Source organism: Habropoda laboriosa, unplaced genomic scaffold (genome assembly GCF_001263275.1).
Source record: "Habropoda laboriosa isolate 0110345459 unplaced genomic scaffold, ASM126327v1 scaffold18, whole genome shotgun sequence".
NCBI lineage: Eukaryota > Metazoa > Arthropoda > Insecta > Hymenoptera > Apidae > Habropoda > Habropoda laboriosa.
The window spans coordinates 886,642-906,532 of NW_017100152.1; the positions used below are offsets into that span (position 1 = coordinate 886,642).

The window sequence follows — 19,891 nt, forward strand, 5'->3', positions numbered from 1 at the left end:
CCAAGGGAGATGCGCGACAACACGCTCGGATTCCGTGGCTTTCCAACCACCAGGGGAGGAAAACGTAGACCCTGAAAAGGATGGAGGACCGACGTTCTCTACGCCTGTCGACAACAGAGGGAGGAGGAGGGGGCAAAGGTGCACGTTTAGGAATACAAACTGTGCCGTGCTGGCCGGAACAACAACCAAATTAAATTGGCGACGTCCATTACGCTCGTCACGGCTTCCTGCTCGTCTGACTGGCCGCTAATTAACATCTAATTATCGCATTATACGAACCGAATGGTGAGAAATTTTTCCTTCATGTATGCTGAAGAGAGAAACTTCATAATGTTACTGCGTATAATTCTGTTCAGTAATTAAGAAATGTTTCTTCGGATATTTCGCACTGTATTTACTGCGGAAGAATAGCTCTTTTGGGGGGAAAAAACGTTTTTTGGAATAAACGAAAAACGAGCGAGTGCTTTTCTTTCTCGTATTGCCGCTGCAACAACGATTTTGCATCAGGTGTTCTAATACTTACAGACAAGAGTGTGCCTTCAAATACGCTTACACAAAATTGCTTTTACCGTTTGGTAGATCCAAAAAGGAAGGCAAAGAAAGAAAAAAAAAGGAGGGAATCTTTTAAAGTCTTGTCTACATTTGTTGTTCCCATCCCCAATCCCTTTAAACGCAATTTCATTGCAACGTAGGTAGCGACAGCACTTGAAGCAGCTGAACTTTCATCGAGCATCCTTCCCCTGAAATATTATGGAACAGCGCAGATGTTTGAACGCAACGTTCAAACGGACGCCCGCCTCGCCCCGTTTAGCATGGCATGCGATATTGCAAACTGTTTTACGAGCCCTGCCTGTTTTCCCTCCCTTCTTTTTTGCCCGCTTTCGTTCTTTGATGCTCGTGAACCGAAGTAACCAATAAAGTTTTTTCAGGACAGACTCGTAGCGATGGTAATAAGGGACATTTCTTTTGACGATCTTCCAAGTCGAAATCCCTGGACCAACATACACCAGACACATATAAATGTATTGAAATTCGTGGTCCTTGATGTTCCTGAAATTTAAAAATCATCGGCTCGATGGCCAGCCACGTTCTCTCGAGATTGCTCCTTTGAGGTCTTGGTCAATCGTACCACGCCGTTGCTTTATCAAACGTCTGACCGTGCTCCGTGAGAGTTTTCATGAAATTTAATAGCTCACCCGACACGTTCCTCCACTCGATTCGTCCTGTATTACCTCGTGGAACTGATTCCTCCGTCATATTTCCCAAGACGGACGAAATCATCCCTCAAATTCTTATCGTGCGCCAAGGCAGGTCTCTAGATTAATGATAAATCGGTGAAGTAGCTATATTCACGCTCTCTGTTACATTCCTGTCCCTTTCGAGATAAAATTCTCGCAATTCATTATGTAAACTGTATAATTAAATTTGAATCATGTAGAGAAACGAAATGTTATCAGCCCTTTAAAAATTAATGAACTCTAGATAAGTGCATTTATTACGTAAACGTGGCTAAATCGAGCTAGTTTTGTTACAAATAAAAAACAGCTGAACGTCTAATATGTTCGTCAAAGATATTCTCTAATAGCAGTAAATTGTCCGCGAAATATCAGCTTCCTGTGCAAAACTGCTAATCAATTATACGGCTGCTTCTCTTCCATTTTCCATCTATTCTAAAAGTTACATCCCCTGGTACTTAACCTAACTCTCGATTCATCTTGTTCCTTCCACTTCTTTCCAAACGATTCGGACGATTTCGCAACAATCCATCAGGCATCCATCCACCTTACTGAACTTTATCCTTCCTAAATCTATTCTCACCCTTCAGAAACGCGCCCTATTGTAGACCGGCGAATCTATTATCTTCCATAGCTGGGTTGTTCGTTCCGTAACAATTCTTTCCCATGGCATGAAGAGATTTTCGCGAGAGGTAAAGTGAAGAAAGAGATGATGCAGCTGTGGTAATTTTGCGCTCTGGCGGCGGGTAGAAATTCAATAGATGGCCGGACGGTAGAGAATGTTGTAGAGATTGTTACGGTGGGCGTGATCTATGGGCGCACCATGACCCGGCTTGCCCCATAACTTTCTCCAGGTATCGAAATGTCTGCGACAGCTCTCCTGCTCCATCCGTCGTTCTTCCTGGAATCGAGAATTTAGAAGAGACTTAACAACCCGCACAGGCTCCTCTGATTCAACTTATCGTTCGTGTAATTTAATTTTGCCATCGGGGAAGATCGAAATTGACAATGGAACGCAGTCCAGTCGAAGTTGGAGGCATTACTTTTCGCATTGATGCACTGTTATTCGGCTAAGCATGCCTCTAACTGGATTCAATCGTAACAAGCACGAGTAAAACCGATGCAATTAGTCCTGAATCGAGTTAGAAACCTGTGCTTTCAATCATTGCATACTTACCAGCGCTTTCTCCCGCTTCCGTCGCACTTGATCGGTGAGCTCGGTGATGTACTCGCGATTCCCAACCCCCAACGTTCGTAATCTATCGACAAACGCATTATCCTACGTGAACCTCAAAGATTCTGATATTATTTCACTATTGCTATTTTGCCTTTTCGAACACGTCAATCGGAATAATTTTGGCGATTGGAAGAATATTGCGAGCTGTAATATACATTATTCGATTTTTGCATTTGAAAGTAGGTGAAAATACTTGATCAAAACCGGCTGAAATTGCAGTCTATAATTGGTTTGCGCATCCAGCTGAAAATACCAGTGAAATTGCTCCGTGAAGCTTTCACCAGGAGAAACGGGAACACCGGTATAAATATTCGAACAATAACTTGTGATCTCGCCGGCAGAGATAACAGCCGCAACACTCATTACGATACGTATGAAAACTTACGGTAATACCGGTGTCGCGGAATTGCTTCACTTCGAAACTAACCTGTTCTTGAACACTACTTTTAATTTCGAAATTAAAAGCTTCTTTTATGTGTATTTTTTTTTTTTTTTTTTTAATCAGTGAAGGAAAGAGTAATCTGTTCAGGAACCCTTTTTGAAAATACTGTTTGTAAGTGTTAATTAGCAATTGCACACGCACGAGAATATTCTTCCTTTTAAGAACGATTATTTTTCGGTCGTTCGATAAACTTTCTGTGAATCCATAAAATTTTCATGGGAGCGCCATGTTCGAAAAGTTGGCAAGCGTCGCAATGAAATGTGAAAGCACGTTAAGAGAGCCATAAGAAGCAAGGAAAAGCATCTGGAGAGAACACGGATCCTTGAAACGATATCAGCAATTTGTTACGATGATAATATATGAAGCCAACACGTTCGCCAATTATTTGTTACTGCATGCTTTCCGCCTACGAGAGGCTAACTAGCCATAACACAAGTTACTATCGCCTTCATAGAGAACCATTATAATATCATTCTTGATTTATATCCAATTTTTTTATTGTAATATTACTGCATTACTGAAGTATGAATTTCCTTGTGAACCAATAAAATTAACCGATTTAACTATGCGTCTTATTGAATGAAAACTGTGAAAATCCATTCGGATTATCTGGAAACTCACTTGAAATAATTCCTCGTCTCCGTGTTTCAGAAGGCTTAATCCCTCCAAATATGTCAGAAAAGATAAGCACAATGTTACCTTACGGGACACTTACTCTATTTACCGTTTAATGGCTGCGTACACGCGCGACACATTATGCAAATAAAACGCCAGGGACTCTGCAACGAGAATACGATTTTCTTACTCTAATACCTTTTTCCAAAGGGTTCTCCCTTTCTTTCTCTCTCGTTTCTTCTTTTATTTCCACCACAGTGAGAAATCCTTTCCATGTCTCCATAAAGAAGAGAGAGAGAGAGAGAGAGAGTATAAATTGAGTGTAAAGTAACTGAGAGAACAGTGGAACCGTTGCGACGATCAGAAAACTTTCGGAATAAATTGAAGTTGTCGGCGAGTTGTCGCGAAATGTCAACTTTCAACTTCCCGGCTATTTAGAATCTGCATAACTGAGACGCTACACCGACTAATTAAACGAAAATACAAACTGATCCACCGGAAAGAAATATGTCCGATCTTGCGACACCAAAATCGTCATTCTATGAAAATCAAAGTTTCCTCGATCACTGGACACTAACAGAACGAGATGTCAGTGGAAATAGGAGCAGCGCATTGTTCCCTTGTCTATTCTTTTCCTCGAGGATCGTTCTCTAACGAGGGGGTTCTTTCCTTCTTAATAAAGACAAGAAGTGAATTAAAACAACCCACTCTTGTGCACCTTCTTTCTCCTTTATTTTATTTAACAGAAAAAGGAACAAAGAATCAGGAAAGTAATGATAAATTTCGCGTTATCGATTATCCAAAGTTTACTTCGATTCTGGCTTCTTTTCTTCCCATGAAGCAATCGATAATCGACGATGATTAATTGCCGCGGTGTTCCGGCGACGTCCAACCATATTATAAACAACGTAACACCCCCGGCGGTCGCTTCGTACAGAATTCCATTAAACGCTATCAAAGTGTCTCATTATACATCAACCTACCGGTGTTCGGATCTGTAATCGGTATATAACAGCATCACGATAAAACAATATCACCTCTGCCCTCCCGTCTACCGCTTTTCCATGACAATAAAATTACAAAAAGATTAGCTAATGACACGAACGATGATACAACCACTTTCTAAAATTGCACACCAACTTGAAACTTCTCGTGGAAAGTTCGCGTTTATCCTTGTGATTATAGAGTAAGAAAGAGTAACAAGTTTTCTTCGGTAGAAGCAGCGACCAATGATAATGATCAGACAGGGTGCATGAAGATAGCAAAGAGCACCGGATCTCTTCCGGAAAATAATGAATTTCGAGTAATTCTATCACGAATGACACAACTACAATATCCGCAGCTTCGCGTAAGTTCCATAAAGTTACATAAGATCAAAGAGATCTCGTAATAACTTTACTCGTTAGGTTACTAAACTCGAAGAACATTTTCAGGGAGAGAGAGAGGGGTGGGGGAGAAAAAGAGAGAAGAGAAAAATCCCCATTATCGTCTACTGCAGTTTATAGTCAATCTAGAATCTCATGTTACTTTCTGCGAGAGAATAAAAGAAGGTAAAGATTCCAGCAGTCACGATTCAAAGTTTCTTCCCTTCGTTTTCAAGTGACTTTTCCTTAAGCAAGCGTGCGTTCCGCAAGTAAAACTAGCCGTGCACTTAAGCTTTTTTCAGAATCTTAGAAGCAAGAGGCGAGATCTTGGCAAGGAGAAAAGCGATATTTCAACGTGGATAGGGAGTGAAAGTAGAAGGAAAGGTGAGCAGCAGCAGAGACAACGCTGGCAGCCGTCTGGGCCAATTTTTCACTATGTAATTACCCGAACGCCTTCGAACAAGAGAGCAGCAGAGTTCTGAGAAGATGTTGCACGAGGGGAATTGTATGTTGACGAGCATACAGAGCGACAGATTGTAACGTTGACAAACATTTGAGAGGATGGGGGATGGCTGGTGCTTGGTGCTACTGCTGCAGAGGGACCGACAGCTGAACTTGTCGAGGTCGAGAGAGTTCAGGTCAATGGGTTGATTACCTGTAATGCAGTTACATCCCCCGAGTACCGTAACAGTGCTAACCAGGGCTGTATTGTAGGCTCCATGGTTCGTCGCGCTTTTGATATACCGTTGTCTTTCAACACGTTCAGAAAATCAGCAAAGATGCATTTCACACCTTGCCATTCTACCACCGATAGATAGTAGAACGAGAAAGCAAGGTAACTGAAAATCGTTTACAGCGAAATCAAAAGGGGAGAACAATGGCGGTGAGCTATTGAAGCAAGTGTGCTATGAGGGTGAAACCTTTTATTTCCATACGGTACGTACGACTCTATCGTATATCCAGGACGCGTGGCGTCAGTGGTTACATGACGAGTGCCCGGTGGCTGCGAATAATAACGTCTGCTGGTCAATAGTGGTACCAGTTCCACGCCCCCGGTCAATTCGTACACCTGAATCTCTTCATTGTAACGATTTTTCGTGTCCTCTACGAGCTGCACGTCCGTAACGATACCTAGAGGAACGAGCTAACCTAGAAACCAGACGCTTGCCCATCAATACTCCGAGAATCTCTGTCCAGGTTTACCTTGTTCTGCCTTATCATCAAGGAACTTGTTCATATCCGTGTCGGCCAAAGGAGTAATGCCACGGTTGTGTAACCTTTCGATCGTCGAATTGCTCGTCCAGCCCTGAAATGATTCAAAGTGAGGTAGAACTTGCTGCAATCGGTGCAACTTGCGCAATGCAAACCGTGCAATCACTTCGAACTTCGGGTTCATACGTATTCGCATCTTGGATTCGTCTTGATCGCTTCTAAGATCTATGAACGTGTCTACGTAAACGTGATATCGATGTAACATTGTTTAACCGTTGAAAATCTCGTTAAATGTGTCGACAAGATTAGAATGAATGTCAGGAGGGTAGATCTTGATGAGAAATGTGGCATAGTTTACCCGGTGTCGGAGTCGACCCGAACTCTGATGAAACTGGAATTAGAATTATATCTTGATCGACATTAACCTAGACGCTGAAGCTATCGCCAGTTCCATCAGCTACAGTGTCGAGTCAAAATTCATGGAAGCTTGTGACAACGACAAAAAAAAAAAGAGAAAAGAAAACAGAGGAACTTAAAACGTTACACCAAGTAGAGAAGATCTAGTTGAAGAGGGGATAAATCAAAGAGTGAATCACGTGAAAGGGCAATAGAGCTCGCAGGAAAAATTGATCACCGGGTAATCAGTAATCGCTTAGGTAGACCAGGCGCGACTTAACGCGGTTGCTTCGTTCATTCATCAACGTCGCTCTAGTTAGCTGGTTAGTTACAGCCAAGAAGCAGTGGTGGTTTATTACGAGGAAAAACAGAAAACCTTCCATAAATCCAACGGCCATAAATCTATGCTGAGAAACAGCTTCACAAGGAAGAGAAAGACAATGCGATGAGCCTGGACAAACGAAGCAAGGATGCACCAACCGAAAATGCTTGGAAGGGAAGGAATACAGAAGGAGTGAGAACGACAGCTTACGTGCAGGGAGAAGTAAACTTGCCTGAAGTGGAACGCGCTAATAAATTTCAGTTTAAACTTTCCGGCCGCGGAAGCTAGCCAGGGAAAATCGCTCAATTACGCAGTAACGCGGCACGGTTATGTGTGTCGAGGATGTTGCGGTGGTTAATTGAAAATTAAGAGTTTCGTTTTAACGAGGAAGGGATAGGATTGGAAGGAGAGGTCAAAAGGAGAGGTGCAAAGGTTGGACAGTGAGCTGGATTGAAGACCACGTCTCGGCGGAAACGCAGTCACCGTGGGTCCCAAAGCACGTTAATATAAGCGCTAATTTCCACTTCAAACGTTGTTTACTAACGCCCACCGTGTACGATGATATCCGACGTGACAGAAAAACCCGCGGCCGTTCTTGTGTCGACACGGTGCGCGTCGCTGCATTTCCTCTCCTCTAGGACTTTGATTCGCGTATGTACAAGTCGTGGAAATCGTGACAGAGATCCTAGAGAGCCTTGATTGCATTTCGCTATAACTTGGAATCATTTGGTTTCTGCTAAGTGGCCATGCATCCTAAAGGTATCAGGATGATTAGGCGTATGAGCTACTTACTTATGTACACATATGTATGTATTGTACATATATCAGACTACTCACGAGATTAATTTCTTTTTCCTTAATAACTGGTAGCAATACATATATAAAAGTAGACTGTAATAATAGCTACATCTTTACTCTACCATCAGAACAAGTTTTTCCATTCGATAGCTTACACATCTTTTATGACTCGAAACGTCAACTTACACAAATTACTGTAAGCTCACACCTGTTCAAGTTAACGAGTTAAAACTTACTTCAAAGTCTAGAGTAAAGATGTACCTATCGTCTAGGTGCATTGCAGTTCTTCAGGAAAAAGTTCAGCATGGTTACGTTATTAACAAAGTTAGGCTACCTTGTAGCGTTTATGTACAAAGCCATAAGTTTCCATCTAGTCGATATTAAGGCCTGAACGAACGATCAGCGTACACATTCCCCTAATTATCAGGCAGTTCGAGCTTAAGAACAAAGAACAGAGAGAGTCAAAATAGGAAGCTGATGAATGGTGAATCCTAGATATTAACGCACCAAAGGGTATGCGTACCATAGATTCGAGGAAGCGCACACCCAGCAACTTGGGATCCCTCCAAGGAACTCCACCAGGACCAGGACGACCCCAGGGCCAAAGCGGCGCCAGCTAAGCACACGGCGTCATAGCATATTAAGCAGTTTCCAAGGTTCGTTTCCTACATCCATGAAGAGACTGCTCTCGAGCGTTCGAGCACGTGCTCGAAATCATTGCATCTGGTGTGGCTTAATACGCGCGATGAATTCGCTACTCGAACTTGATGAAAAAATCTCATTTAACAGGATCGCCTATTGCGCTCTATTTTTTTTTTTAAGATAATCGTATCATTGGTATATCTAATAAATAAATCAACTTTCAACGTTGAACATATTCTATTCGAGCTGATTTGATTAATTTTATCAAAGGAAATTTGGAAAACGATATTCGAATGATTGAATCCCTGAAAAGCAGACGTGATGTTACGCTCTATTTTTCCTCGAATTTTTCTCGAAAAATCCCCCGACGTGAAGTTCTCCAGCGTCGCCAAGAGAAATCGACTTTCTCGCCGGGAAGCCGGCAGAAACGTTTCTAACTCTACGTGATCGGAGAACGATACATCTACGGTCGGACCGGAAACGGGCTGAACACCGGGGTACGTCGACGTTCTCTCTTTATCGACATTATTGCAACGAAAAAGATGTTTCACGTTTACCGTACAAGGAAAATCCATTACGAAATGCCTCTTACCTACAATCCCGTCAACTAAATTCTGCTCATTCAGCGACGTTTATAACTCTAACATTATTATCATACAAACTTCTCAACGCTAAAGAAAAAAAAAAATCTGTAGAATATTCGACAACTTTACCTGAGGTCAGAAAAAAATCCTTACCACTCGAAGAGAGAGGTTAATCACTGTTCTTCCGAAGTAGTCAGGTAATCGGTGGGGTAGATAAAGTTTCAATTATAACAGAAAGTTTATTAAAGGAGGAGAGAAATTAGCAGACGAGATTGAACCGCGAGAGCACGAGCAACAGTATAAGCTTCTCAATGAACGTACTCTAAATTTATGCAACGGTCAAAATTTTTGCTCATTCCCTCCCGTCATCCCTGGTTGGCCGATATTATCCCAGCAAATTGACTTAATGATTGCGAATTATCCGCAGAAATATCTCGTGGTTCGTTAACAAGTTATCGTTAAGCATCTAAAAAATATAGACACATACCGATCGATACGCCGGTAATACATATTCCATGAACGAGGTGGCAAAAAGGTGGTTTCGTGCACGAGGTCGCTTGAGATGTTAATGAAAGCCAACGTCACCGAGGTGACGACGATATCGCCGGATTTTATCAGCACCACTCTGATAACGATGACTATGATTGCCCTCTAGATCTTTCACTGCCTTTAGTTCGGCCCATCGTCATCTTGGAACTCTCTGGCCCTATTTTTTTTTAAGCTATGATGCCCTTGTGATATTAAGCACGATAAAAACGACTTCAGGAGTGTAGCAAGGATTGAGTGTGAAGTGTATTCGATTACGATATTAAAGCTAATGAGAAGGTAGAAATTCTTCTGAGTATTGCCTATTTTTCATCTAGAGAATCTGTACGAGTCATTTGCGAGGGAAAATATAAAATTTACGAGGGGTGAGGTGAAATTATGGTATTACGAAATTATTCATACGAGTGTATAGGGATCGTACACTGTAAAGCATGAGAAATATAAAGAATTATACGGGTGAGTTGGCAAATTGGTACTACTTTGAATATACAGGGTGTCCCAATTTTTTTTCCGTTCAAACTTTGCCAGTATATTCTATGAACGTAAAGAAGAAACAGATGTTCTAGAAAAAATTGACTTTTGCACAGAAAAATGCAAAATAAATCTGCGTTGTTAAGTTAGTGTAAAAAAAGAATTGACGGGGTACCATTCACGTGACTCTTACGGGCTGTATTTTCAAGAGCGCTTAGGAAAATTAGCCAAAGAAGCTAAGCTGCTCCGCAATCACACGTTTCAAGGGGAAAATATCAAAGTATGTGGGACACAGCTGCGCACTATCTTTTTAAACTTTGCATTGCAAATGATCTTGCTGAACTGGTTACCAAATCAGGGCCACGAACGATTCACTTGCGTCACTGGAAACACATCGATGGCAAACGTTTGCACGGTTATTATCGAGCACTTCTTTCAGCGATGATTACGGTTCTCGTAATGGTCAGGATAATACGGCACCGAAAAACGACATCCTTCCTCACGAATCGTCCTAATTTCACGAACAACCTTCGATCCAATTCCCCCATTTCCCTCTGCCCGTATTTGTATACAACATCACGTCGGGGAATAATATTATTCGTAGGTTTTCGTGCTTGGAATTCCGCGGTCTTACTACCCCTACTTTCTCGCGTGTGGTTTTTGATTTGATGGGGCGCGTCCGTATGAGAAACTACATCTATGCTACTTTACGAGAACGGAACAAATTTTACTCGAAATCTTGAGTAATACCTCGAGTTGTAACCGACGAAACGTTCGTACATTTTTACGTAGAAAATAACAATTTTTTACCAAGAGTAAGGAAAGAGTAAGCCTGGAGTTTGGGTACAATTCTATTGGTTTTTAACGAGCAAGAGTATTCTTTGAAACGAGAAAATAAAAGGTAAAGTCGAACAAAGGATGAGAGAATGTGGCAAAGGAATAGCAGAGCACCATTGGCGAATAAAGGATAAGATTCCGCCGGCGTGGCGCAAAAACGAAATTAACCTTCGACTGGATTAGAAACGAGATGCAGCTTTGTAATTTTAGATTCAGCATTTATTTACGATGGAATCGTATAAAGGAGAAATTGCCGCTTTGTTTAATAATGGCTGAGATCAAGAGAGTAATTATCGACAACGTGCATATTTAAAAGGCAGCATGGAATTGAAACGCCAGATTGAAAATGATTAATTCACGCGTTTGTAAATGAATTTTGAGCGTTTCATCTCGCCATATGTGGAAACAAGACGAGGTATATATGTTTACAAATAGAAAGAATTTTGAGGGATGGAAACGTTATGATATTTCACATTCTTCGATTCATTAGATCGTTGTTAAATACCTGACGACTAAATAGTAACGAAAATATCCAAAGGATGGAACGAGAAAATTGATTTGAAAATCCCTTAGAGGGATTAGTACGAAAAGTGAATTAATAAAATTGGGGTACATGATCAATTGAAACAAGCAGAATGACGTAGATTCGATTTACGGCTTTTCATTTTAGCGTCACGTGTAATGAATGAATAGCAGCTAATTAGCAAAAGAATGCTCGCTTTTATCGTTGTTTTGTCTATGTGTACACAGACGTAGCAGTGACAGAAGTTTTCATTCATCGGCATTCTTTTACAATTTTAGGAAATCGAATATCGTGAAAAAGAGATTAATTTAAAAATTTGTTCATTCTTGACATTTAAATCCCTGTTAATCGCTAGATCAATGTGTACACTTGCACTTTTTTCTACCATTACACGTGCTTCACCGTTTCTAACAATTGAAAACTTTTTCAGTGAAACGAATCGACAACGCGACGATATAAAAATCACTGCAAAAACGGTGTTTACCGAAAAATAGTGAGCATAGACAGAACAGAATAGAAATCCAGATAAAAAATGTCAACGGTTATCTGGTCAGAAACGACGGGATTTACGTAAAACGTAGCGAAAATTATCACAAGTCTGTCCAATTCAAGTTGAAATATTTTTTCAGAGCGACCAAATATCGTATACGTTTGGACGTTTAAATGTAACACGAATTGCTTAAAATTTTACCTGACCGAAATTGTGACACTTCGGTGGCTCCGGCGGTTCTAGAGGGACGTTTTTCTTTCTAAGAGTGGCGGCGCAAGGAGCACCTCCTCCTGGCTTACCCCAAGGCGAATAATTCTCCAAGATTTGCTGGAGCTGAAACAGAGGAAAAACAGGTGTTTACGAACCTGACGTTTCGATTGTTCTTTCGCAACAAAATAAAACAGAGCAAAACGAAATGAAACAAAATAGAACAAAAATTGGTGAAAACATACGTGTATATATTGCTAAAAAAATTTTTTAAATAGGAGCATCATAAAAATACTGTACAATAAAAAAGGGGCGGTAAAACAGTATAAAAATTAATTTGGAAAAATGCGAAGTATCTACGCCATTGAGAACACAGTACCACGCGGTTTCGCTTGTCTGACACAGCACGGATTGGTTCTACTGTGCTCCTATCGGCACCCTATTGTCCGAGCCGTTTTAAGGAGTGAACATCCAAGGCTCGTCGAGAACTCACTTTCAAGATTCTTCCATCTCCGGTCCAAACGAGATTTTGAAAAGCAGCTAAAGACTCGAACACAAAATTCAACTATCTTTTTAATTTCATCGGGCAAGTTTTTCTTCGAACCAGCTCACCCATTTATTTAACATTCTGATAATGGGTTCGAACAAGCGGGAAATAATATTGAAACAATTTTGCGAAAGTATCAACTCCGTAACGAGTCCTTTTTCATACAAAAAGTTCTCCTCCATACTGGAAAATTTTCACGATGCAGATGTAATTTGAAACAGAAAAAAAAAGAAAAGAAAAGGGAAAATTTGAACGCCTGCAAAGCCCTATTTTAACCCGATTTTTCAATGAAATATTTTCATCGGACTGCGAATTAATCCGTTTCGTCGGAGCCATGGCCGGGCGTGTTTTTTAATGCAAGAATCAAGAGGCACGGATTACGGATTTCAGAATTCTCGTTGATTCATCAGTCGTAATCTACGGGTGAACGCTGCAGTTTATTATTATGTGGCGGGGAAAATTTCCTTGGCCTTTGTGGCATGCTAATGTTCCGGCCGTTCTTAATCCGACGTTGCCGCGGCCACGATAAGTAATTCGGATGCACTTTACGGCTCTGAATATTTTAATCTTTTATTGCATTTCGCGGGTTCCGCTCGCGTACACGTATGAATCTTCCACCAGAAATTGTTCTCCACCGGTGAAAAAGAAAACTCGAGCGTCGCACTGATAATACCCCTTTTCTGACACCTCTGTATAAAATGGATATTTACAACCTTTTTAAAAGGAAAATTGCGCTTTTATAAAGTATACGCTGGTCCATGGGCTAAAATTAAAAAATCTAATACGAGTAATAATAAATTCGAGAATTATAATTAAAAGGATTATTGTTACTTTCGACCACCTTTTAGTCCCGATAAATTATCAGTGGCTTTATTCGTTCGAATAAAAGGATTCTAACGCTGTTTACTCATCCCTCATTTATTATACAATAATACGTTTTCGATGTATGTACGTCATTAAAAACGACGGTAGGAAAAAAGAAGCTGGGTAGAGCAACAACAATAAGTAACGGTACATGTGAGTTCCATTAAAATGTGGAAACGTTTGCGCTCGTTAGTGAAATATTTCTTACAACCATCGGGCCAAATATATGCAGTAATTACAGCGGTTGGCTACTAATGACACGGTTTATACAAATTACACTCGACGAATCGCTTTTAGCGTTCGCTCGGCGTTAATTCCGATGAAGAAAATGTAATTCGGATTTTGCAACACGACTCCGGAAATGTGACGTGACGTGAACCACTTCGCTGGAAATTTTAGTGCCTTTCAATAAAACCGGTCCAGCTATAAATCATTTCCATTAAGTTGCACATCAGCTGGTATCGGTGAAATTTACAGCTCACAGAGAAACTAAATACTTTCCATTGTATAGGTTTCATGTGTAATTCTATTTATTGTCACAACTTTATTATATTCACGAAAATTTCTATTACCAACTGCATGTAAGACTTCAACTAGAATACAAGCACTCGAAATCCCATTCTACCGCGGGAAATCTTTTACACTAGCTCGTAAATCCCCCTCGGTTATCGACAAACTTTCGCGGAAACAATATACAGAGTGTCCAAATTTTTTCCGATCCTAAGTAAGACAAAACTGTTTAATGACAAAAATATAAAGGGAATTCCTATTTTGTATCATAACCTTGGTTATAATGTTTCAGCAAAGCTTCAAACGATCTATGTTTATGCAACAGTTTTTTCTTACTTATGCCCATTGATTATACCGACGAGGCTTGAGCGGAAAAGATTTGGACACCCTATATACATACATACATACGTACATGTATGAGTAGGACACGAGGGGCTGTGTAGACAGACACCAAGCCCGCCACTGATCTTTATCCGATCAACGACAAGGACACCGAATGAAATAAGGATAAAGGAGGTGGTCAGCGAAGGCCAGTGACGTAAACGGTAGGTACTCGTGGTAACGCAACGAATCATTTACGACGCATACTTCACGTTGTTCACGGTGCTTTTGACGTCGCAACTCCTCCTTTCGTCGTCTCCACAAGACTGTCCCCTCTTGAACGGACCGCCGTTCTCGCTCCTTTCTAGCATCCTCCTCAACTTCCGGTACATACGTCGTCTCCGGGATTTCCTGCGCCATTTCGGTACCCAGTGTCTCTTCTCCTTAATAAAAGGACGAACACATCACGAGCATCGCGTGCAAGGGAACACGTGCTACGTGAGCGAATCTTCTGAAAATGAAATGGATGTTGCTCAGGGGTAGTCGGGAAATGAATGAGGCCGTCATAGCCAGGATTCTTATGGTGGTTCCGTTCTATTATTATCGCTTTAAAAATTTTCCAAGCTGCTAATTATGAAATTATTAAATACATTTAACTTGAAAGTCAGCGAAGGTTTACAACGACACAAGTGTTTGAACCAAAAGTTTAAAAGAGGAATTATTTCTGAGATGACAAATCGAAAGAACTGTCTGGATGTTAAAGCATCATTAATGTTAATGAAAAGAATAGACAAGGTAAGCAAAGTGAACAACTTCAAAAAAAAAATAAGAACATGGGGTCGCGCGTAGAGGTATTCACTGTCGTTATCATCTGTTATCGATTTAACAAGACATTATTTCTGGTTCGTTGAGGGGACGCGACAAATCCGCACTTGCTATAGAATTATTTTACTCCGCTGAGGAACGTCAATGTCTGAAAACGTCTGATTTGCATGACCCTTTTTTCCAGGCAAACGCGCAGATCAATCAACTCAGCGAACTCTTTTCACGTTTAAACGTTACATGTGAATGCTTCGGTGAAACGAAGTTTGTCTGTGCCTGAAAGCAGAACTTGCATTTGCTTCACAGTTTGCAGCATGGCAAGAAGGGTGGTGAGGGGGAAAGAGGGAGACGATGATTATTCCGCAGAGATGATTATTTTTGCTTTTAAAGGGTTTCAAATTATTCTTCAGCGTACTATAGGGAACGCACTAATTATGCGGGGAAATGTGCCAGCTAATAACAACTCTAATTAACTCTTCGTAAACCAGAAAATATGGAGAGGGGTGAAAAGTAGGGGAACGTGTTTCGGCTTTCATACAGTTCCCTTTCAACCGGAATGATTAATGTACGAGCAAAGGATAGCTCGTTATGACGACATAAACACATCACTTTTTTATTATTACTCTCGATTTGATTCTTAAATATTTTTTCTTTACTTTTCGGAAAACTTCATCTCTAGCCGAAACGCACCTCTGGAAAGAAAAAAAAAAAACTAATGAAATTATACGAGTGATACGAGGAAATGTGAAAGTTCATTTATCGATTTATCCGTAAAAATATCCACTCAGAGCACTCGAGTGTTTTGCAATGTATGGAATGCGAATGGCCGGGTGTAAAATGAAAAACCGCCAGGCGGCCCGTTTGCATAATATCATCAATACATTTTTTTTTTTTTTATCTGGAAACAACGATACGGTTACGAGCTACTTTGCAAAAATTTCATTTTAACAATGGAATCCTTCAATAATATAGTTACGATACAATTCAAACAGACGGCGCTAATTGAGCTAATGTTAATTATCCGGAGAGGAAAAAAGCATGCGTCGCAAAGTGCTTTTTAAAACTGAAACCATTAACAGTGTACTGGTACAACTGTTATGTTCTACAACGCTAAACATTTTACTTTCAAATACATACACCGTGTCCCTCTCCCCTGAATTAAAAACAGCATGAACACACAGTACATTCGATTCCCGTGATAAAAAAGAAAACATCATTAAGCAGCCTTGAATAAAATATTCTGCATACGATTACACGGCGTCGTCAACTTCTTCGGCAAAAGAGAAGCAAGAAATTCCTAATTCATCCTCAACGGAAGAACCTATCAAGCCAGAAGTTCTAGTTTAAAGGAGGTGCAATTATATAATCACTTGGATCTAAATAGCCTCTAAACTATTTCTATTTTAAGAATGGTAAATTTTTAAATATTTAAGGAGCGCCCATCGGTTCGATAAAGTGCACGTTGCCCTCGAGCATTCTTTCCATTATCTACGAGCTTATACGGCGTTATTTAACGAAGGGTAATATTAAGTTTAATACTTACGACGATGTAGAAGTTTTTCCGTGTCACGGAAACAAGGCTCGATCCCGATCCACGTAACGGCAACTCACGAAAATACTTGGTAAACCGATTACATCCACACAAAAGCTGCTCACCTGACGATGAGAGCACGCGACTGCCAACCACCCCGTGAATCCTCCCCAGCGAAGTCAGCCACCCTGTGCTGGTTGCCGACGTCGATTTCTGCACATACCAGCACATCCCCCGTCGGCGTACACCGCCACTATATGCGTCACGATTTACGTCGTTACCATCTACCACTATACCTACTCGACCTTCGACTGCTGGATCGTGACCAGGGCCGTGAAGACTTACGGAAGCACCCCTTAACTTGGGGCAAAAATTACGAAGACAGCTTACTACGTGGCTTCAGCTGGAGAAACGGGATTTGGACATGCTCGTTTGAGAAAATAGCTCGAACCATGTAATGAAGATTGCTTGGTTGAAATTTCGAATGTAAACGAGCTACTACGGCTATTATAATTACTTTTTATGTGTTTGATGAGAGAAAAGTGTAACGTAGGCTCGCATACATAAATTAACGATTGAATTCGAAATTATCGCGTTTCATTTTCAGCCTGTATTCGTGCAGTTCCTTAATATGTTTGATCTGGTTGAGAGTACGTTGTGCACACGTTGAAAAGTTTATGTAAACTTCAACAAGCGTTGCATGCCGTGATCAGACGTGTAGCCATCATGTGCCACTGACCTTTTACGCATGGCTATCAAGTTGAAGGCTGCTAATTTCAACAAAAAGAGAACAAGCTGAATAATCGATAAAACGAGTCGGTAAAATCTTCGTTGCATTCTGATGTGCATAATTCGAGGAAAGCTTCGAGTGTTATTTAAGCAAACTGTGAAATTGCGAAAAAAAATTCTCCGTGAAACACTTTAATGTACCCCTTATGCAGCAGTACGAAACGATTTCGCAATAAAAAGTAATTTTAACCCTGTGCGTGTGTGTATATATAAAAAGAGGAGAGAAATAATTTATAACTCAAGCTGCAGCAGAAGTATTTATACAAAAGCAAATGTTCTGTTTGCTAAAAGAGCTATTACTTTTTCAGGGTACACACACGAATGCGCGAAGCACGTTGTCTCGCTGAAATAATATCCCCCCAACCGTCTTTACTTTGCTGTTATGCCACACACAGGAAAGGAATTTAAAAAACGTGCCTAAAAGAAATTTCAGCAGACTTGGGAAGCAAGTAGTCAAACTAGAGAAAAAATCTACCTGCAAAAATTTGAATAATACGTGACGGATAGACTTGTATTCATCTCAAACACAGTCGGAAAAATTGAAACTTTTGCCGCTGTTTTATTATTGCAATCTTTACACTGGCTACTTCGACTTTTAATCAATTAAATTAAAACACGAACATCTGGAAATCGCTTTGCTGTTTTTAAACACAAAGTACTTTGAATTCTGACGCTATACCTGCTTTGTATTAAATGAAATAAAATAATTCTTACAGTACAATGAACGATAAAATAATGAACTTAAAAGCAGACTTTAAAGAGTAATGTCGAGAATAAAATAGTATTTCTTTAGTTCCAGACAGTCTCAGTAGAATAGGATGAAAGATGATGAGGTGGATAGATGGACCTTAACCTCTTTGAACGTGTACGAACAGCCGGTGAAAATATTCTTCGCGCAATATTGTTGATCTAATTCGATACGAAATGTTACGAATAATATTTTTCATGTTCATATGTGGTTTCGCTGGCGTTCACTCTGCCAGCCTTGAAACAGTGAGCGATGAAGAGCTCATAAATCTAATAAAAACGGAGAAATATGTGGTCGTGCTTTTCAGTGAGTTTTGATTCATATGTATACACGTTTTTCTTTTCATCTGACTGCAAAGACTTTCTAAGCGCCAAGTAATATTAAACGAAGTTATGAAAAATTATAAAAATACAATTTTTCCAATGAAAAATTCATTCAACTTCATTCACTGTCAGAGATTTTGGCATAACCTACTCATTGAAACCTGTTATTCGTTTAAACTTTCTATTCTTTCATTTTTATATGGAATCAATTATAATTTTTTAAGCTAATAATTCATATGTGTAATATTTTTTACAATATCGATAATTTTATTGTATATTTAATATTTACAGCAAATAAAGATTGCGAAGCATGTGATAACTATGAGAATGAGATGATACATTTAAGAGAGGATTTGGTGAATTCGTTGTCTGCTTGGGTTATTAAAGCTGTGGATAGTCAGTTGCTTCGACTTTATAGTGCTAATAAAGAACCAGCACTTGTATTTTTTAGACATGGAATGCCTTTACTTTATGATGGTACAAACAGAAACACTCAGAGAAATTTATTTTGATAAACAACACTCCTATTAATTTGTCAATTTATGTTTCATTTCTTATATAGGCCCATTAAATGATGAGGAAATTTTCATTATGTTCACTGAAAATAAGGAACCTACAGTAAAGGAACTGACAGATGATACATTTGAACATTTAACTCAAGCAAGTAGTGGAGCTGCAGCTGGAGACTGGTTTGTTATGTTGTAAGTTTCAGTTTACTTGAATATTTAATGTATCTTGCATTATGGATATTTAATGTACTCTTTCTTTAAATAGCTATAGCACTGACTGTGTAGAATGTGTTAGAATGATTGCAAGGTGGGAAGCTGTGGGTGCAAAACTTAAGCAAAAGCTTAATGTAGCACGAATTGATAAATATACAACTGGAGCTTCCACAGCAAGACGATTTAATGTCTTTGACGCCCCTGCATTTATATTGTAAGAATGTTAATGCGAAAAATGGAATTAATGACACAATTTGGTATTATGTTTTTTAACATAATTTATTTTGTACTTGCAGCTTTAGACATGGTAAAATGTATCGCTATCAGATCCCAAAATATGACATTAACTCTTTTGTATCATTTGCAAAAGAATGGTACAGAAACGCGCGTGCCGAGATTGTTCCCGTACCGCAAAGCCCATTGTAAGTTGAACACATTTTTCAGTAGCTTCAGCCTTGTATACATGGACATTAATATACATATGATTATATTACGTTTTAGTGACGATCTTGTACAAATGATTGCAAATTTTCTTCGTGAAAATCCGTGGGTAATGAAGCTTGGCAGTATGACAATTGGTGTATTCATTATAATTTCCGTAGCATCTAAGTTTAGGCGTAAAACTGAGGTGGCTCTAAAGAAAGACTAATTGTTTCATGTACCAAAGACATATATTATGGGTACTGTGCCAACCTATTAGCATTTATGACACTGTATAAAGCATGATATATATAAATATATATATCATTATAAATAAAGTTTTTTAAATAAAGTCGTTTTCTTACTTTTATAT

General features: G+C 39.8%; 2 protein-coding genes across 2 annotated transcripts; one reads left to right on the top strand and one right to left on the bottom strand.

The window, feature by feature from the left end:
- Positions 1-1,961: 1,961 nt before the first annotated feature.
- LOC108575822 lies at positions 1,962-16,582 on the bottom strand. Its single transcript, XM_017938730.1, has 7 exons — positions 16,529-16,582; positions 14,431-14,674; positions 11,916-12,047; positions 6,097-6,199; positions 5,838-6,024; positions 2,413-2,494; positions 1,962-2,136 (listed from the first exon to the last, which is right to left on the bottom strand). Exons 2-7 carry the CDS (start codon positions 14,581-14,583, stop codon positions 1,990-1,992), a joined length of 804 nt encoding a protein of 267 aa, XP_017794219.1. The 5' UTR covers positions 14,584-14,674; positions 16,529-16,582; the 3' UTR covers positions 1,962-1,989.
- A 1,587-nt stretch (positions 16,583-18,169) lies between these two features.
- LOC108575706 (thioredoxin domain-containing protein) lies at positions 18,170-19,747 on the top strand. The gene is made up of 6 exons (XM_017938589.1): positions 18,170-18,359; positions 18,668-18,853; positions 18,939-19,077; positions 19,151-19,312; positions 19,395-19,520; positions 19,600-19,747. Exons 1-6 carry the CDS (start codon positions 18,230-18,232, stop codon positions 19,745-19,747), a joined length of 891 nt encoding a protein of 296 aa, XP_017794078.1. The 5' UTR covers positions 18,170-18,229.
- The last annotated feature ends 144 nt before the right edge of the window (positions 19,748-19,891 follow it).